The sequence below is a fragment of the Myotis lucifugus genome, unplaced genomic scaffold, assembly GCF_000147115.1.
Source record: "Myotis lucifugus unplaced genomic scaffold, Myoluc2.0 scaffold_652, whole genome shotgun sequence".
Classification (NCBI taxonomy): domain Eukaryota; kingdom Metazoa; phylum Chordata; class Mammalia; order Chiroptera; family Vespertilionidae; genus Myotis; species Myotis lucifugus.
The window spans coordinates 265,732-269,307 of NW_005871700.1; the positions used below are offsets into that span (position 1 = coordinate 265,732).

Sequence of the window (3,576 nt, forward strand, 5' to 3'; positions counted from 1 at the left end):
TCAGATGTATCATTGGTGAATATGCTCTCCCACTCAGTGGGTGTTCTTTTCATTTTGTTGATGGCTTCCTTTGCTGTGTAAAAACTTTTTAATTGTATGTAGTACCATTTAAAAAAAATTTTTTTCCCTTGCCTGAGATATATCAGAAAAAATATTGCTTTGAGAAATGTCCAAGATTTTACTGCCTATGCTTTCTTCTAAGAGTATTATGGTTTCAAGTCTAACATTTATGTCTTTAATCCATTTTGAGTTTATTCTTGTGTATGGTGAAAGAAGGTGGTCTTGTAACAGTGATTGAAAAAAACATAATATACAAATCAGGTAGTAATTATAAAATAAATCGTACTAACAAACTCATAGGAAATTCAGGTAGTAAAAGAGGCTTTATGAAGGTTCCTGCACCAGGCTGTGGGCCACGTATATTACACACGTCTCCTTTTATCACCGTAAGAAGCCTCTGCGGTGTGAATGTCCTCACACTGAGCTGACACTTCCTAAGACATCCCTGCCCAGGGATCCTCATGCCTGTTGTCCAGCGGGTACCACAGAGCCCCTTATTGGGGTACACAAGGCCTTGCACATTCTGCCCCTGCCAGCCTCTCCCGCACCCATGCCTACGGGATCTCCCAGCTCTAATCATGATGGCTTTAGATTTGTTCTCCCCACAAGCCTTCCTGCCTCAGAGCCTTTGCCTATGTTGTTCCCTCTGACTATATACTCTTCCCTTAATTCCTCTTCATTCTTTAGTGTTTGGCTCAAATGTGGCTTCTGCAGAGACATCTCAGGTCCCTGGGAGACAGTCACACTCCAGTGACATAGCTTCAGAGGACCCTGTGCCTTTCCCTAGCTTTTCTATAAATGTACTTAACCAAGTCATCAGGTGTTTAATATGTCAAGTTCCAAACCTTACACCTGGATGCGGGGGTCCCTGCCCTGCCCTGCCCTGGATCACATAGGATGAGGAATCCGTGGGGCTCTCTCAGAGCCTAGGCCAGTGATGGCGAACCTCTTGAGCTCGGCGTGTCAGCATTTTGAAAAACCCTAACTTAACTCTGGTGCCGTGTCACACATAGAAATTTTTTGATATTTGCAACCATAGTAAAACCAAGATTTATATTTTTGATATTTATTTTATATATTTAAATGCCATTTAACCAAGAAAAATCAACCAAAAAAAATGAGTTCGCGAGTCACCTCTGATAAGCGTGTCATAGGTTCGCCATCACTGGCCTAGGCCCTTTCCTTTAGACCACACTCCTGATACATGGGACCCCAAATCCCCTGCCCAAACGGCCCCAGGCCCATGCCCTCAGGTGGACCAGGTGGAGTGGCCTGGGGAAGCGGGTTGCAGGGGGTGTGGCAGCTTGCACTCATGGACTGGAGTGTCCACATCTGTGCACATGACCTTCTCCTTGCAGGATGGGCCTTTGGGTGGGAAGATACGGGGGGCAGGCTGAGAGCAAGTTTACATCAGAACCTGGCCTTCCAGGTCAGCATGAAAGTATATCTGCCAAAGTAGGAGAACAAAACGTATTTTATTGAACGTTGTTAGCCTGATTTGTAAGTTTACAGTATCTCGACGGATGTGGCCTCCATTTGTACACTTGCCCAAGCCCCGCTGGCATCAGGGGTGGGCTTGGGTCAGCCTCACCCACCGGACCAGAAGCTCCACCAGGGAGGCAACGGGCAGCACCCCTGCTCCAGAGCACAGTGTCTGGCACAGGAGAGCAGGGAATAAATATTGGCTGTGAGAGACAAACAGGACGATCCAAGTGAAACGCTTGGCACGGTGCAAATGTCAATAAATATTAGCTATTATTGCTTGTGGAGTAAGTGCGCGGGTGGGTGGGGCAGGGAGGTAAGACCCACAAACTGATATGGTCTGTGCATGAGGGAAGGGGGCTGCTGACCCCGGGGTCCACACTGCCTTTGTGGGGGTTACACCCCCCTCCCCTCCATCCTGCAGGCCTCTCCCAGCTCTGGGTGGCAAGGCAGCCACCAAGGAGGCACACTTGACAGCCAGGTGCTGAGAGGGGCTCCTGCTAGTGCCACTTCCACTCCCCCCAGGGAAGAACAGCTGGGCAGGTTCCCTCTTCACCTTCAGGTACCTCCCCAAGCCCAGACAGAACCCACCCAGCTGCTTCGTTTTTTTTTTTTGCTTTACCCATCAGTCCATGCTGCGGTTAGGGGGTAGCTCAAAGGATTGATTTTACCCCACCACGAGGCTGTGCTTTGGTATAAGGGGAGCTTGAGCTGGGGAGTCAGATCACCCACTGGACCCTGAACAAGTCACTTTGCCTCTGCAAGCCTCGGTTTTCTCATCTGTAAAGTGGGGTTGTGTGTGGAAATGGTGCGTGTCAGGTGGCAGGTGCCAGGCACACATGTACCCAAGGGGAAGACCCCTGGCACAGAACATAAGTGGGTCAAGGAGGGCAGAATCCCGGAACCGCAAACAAGAAAGCTGGTGAAAACTGTCCACAGCCAGCCAGTGGGAGGGCTGGGCAGCAGTTCCTTCCTGGCGCCTGAGGGAAGGCAGGTTCAGCTGCCCGCGCTGGAGGCCCGGGTCAGTCCTGTTCCGGCAGCAGGGAAGGTGCTTCGTGACGGGCACAGTGCCAGCCCACAGGGTCTCTGTTAAGGCCTCAAGCCTGCAGAAGCCAGGAAGCCCCTCACCCAAATTACTCCTGCAACAAGGGGCTTGGGCGTCCCGGAAAACAACCCTCACCGCCCCGCCCCCGCCCCCCACGACATTCTCGTGTGCGCGCCCGCGCACACACAGGAGGTGGCGCTGTAATAAAGAACAGAACCCAACTAACCCCAAAACAGGACAGGCGAGGGGAAAATCACATATTGTGAGCTACCCACCCAGGGTCACCATACCCTCAGAACTGAGGGGCGCAGAATTCCCCGCGGCCTGTGGACCGGGGGGAAGTGGAGGGTTTCAGAAATCGAGTCTAGCCGCGTGGCAGGACACACGTGGCCAACGCCAGTGCCAGTCCTCAGCGCCCGCAGGGGGTCAGTGCGGCGGGAAGATGTCGGAGCACTGCTGCAAGATGAGCTCCACAACCTGGTTCTGGAACACCATGGTCATGGGCATGCTGGCTTCCTCCGTCTCCGGCCGCAGCAGCGTGGGCCCGAACACTATGGCCACGCTCTGCACGGGACATGCGGGTTCTGTTCGCCGTACTCAATCACCCTGCAGCGGCAATGGGGTGCAGGGAATTCAGGCTCAGCGATTGGAGAGTGTGGGGGGTCTCGCGAGGCCGGCCTTTCCACTCCAAGGCCCGCCCGCTCACCGGCACAGGTTCTGAAAGAAGAAGCCGCTATGGGTGTCGCCGTAGGGGGGCGGAGAGTGGGGGCCACTTGGGGGGGCCCAAAAGGGGGCCTCCTCTGGGGACTTGGTCTCTCAAGTCTTGGGAAAGGAAAACAGAGAAACCCTTGGGGCTCTCCTCGGGGGGGGGGGCCGCCCCCCCCCGTTAAACCAACACAACACCTTTGGGGCCGCCTCTCCTCAAAAAGAAGTGGATGTAGGATAAGAACAACAATAAAAGAAGTGGGTGTGTGTGGTGTGGTTCTTTT

At 53.1% G+C, this 3,576-nt stretch overlaps 1 protein-coding gene across 1 annotated transcript in view; it reads right to left on the reverse strand.

The window, feature by feature from the left end:
- Window positions 1–1,516: 1,516 nt before the first annotated feature.
- ARHGAP27 (Rho GTPase activating protein 27) overlaps window positions 1,517–3,576 on the reverse strand; it is a 27,790-nt gene continuing 25,730 nt past the window's right edge. The window contains 3 exon segments of the mRNA XM_014447415.2: window positions 1,517–3,166; window positions 3,169–3,193; window positions 3,294–3,402. Of these exon segments, the coding sequence (XP_014302901.2) occupies window positions 3,014–3,166; window positions 3,169–3,193; window positions 3,294–3,402 (287 nt within the window). The 3' untranslated portion in view covers window positions 1,517–3,013.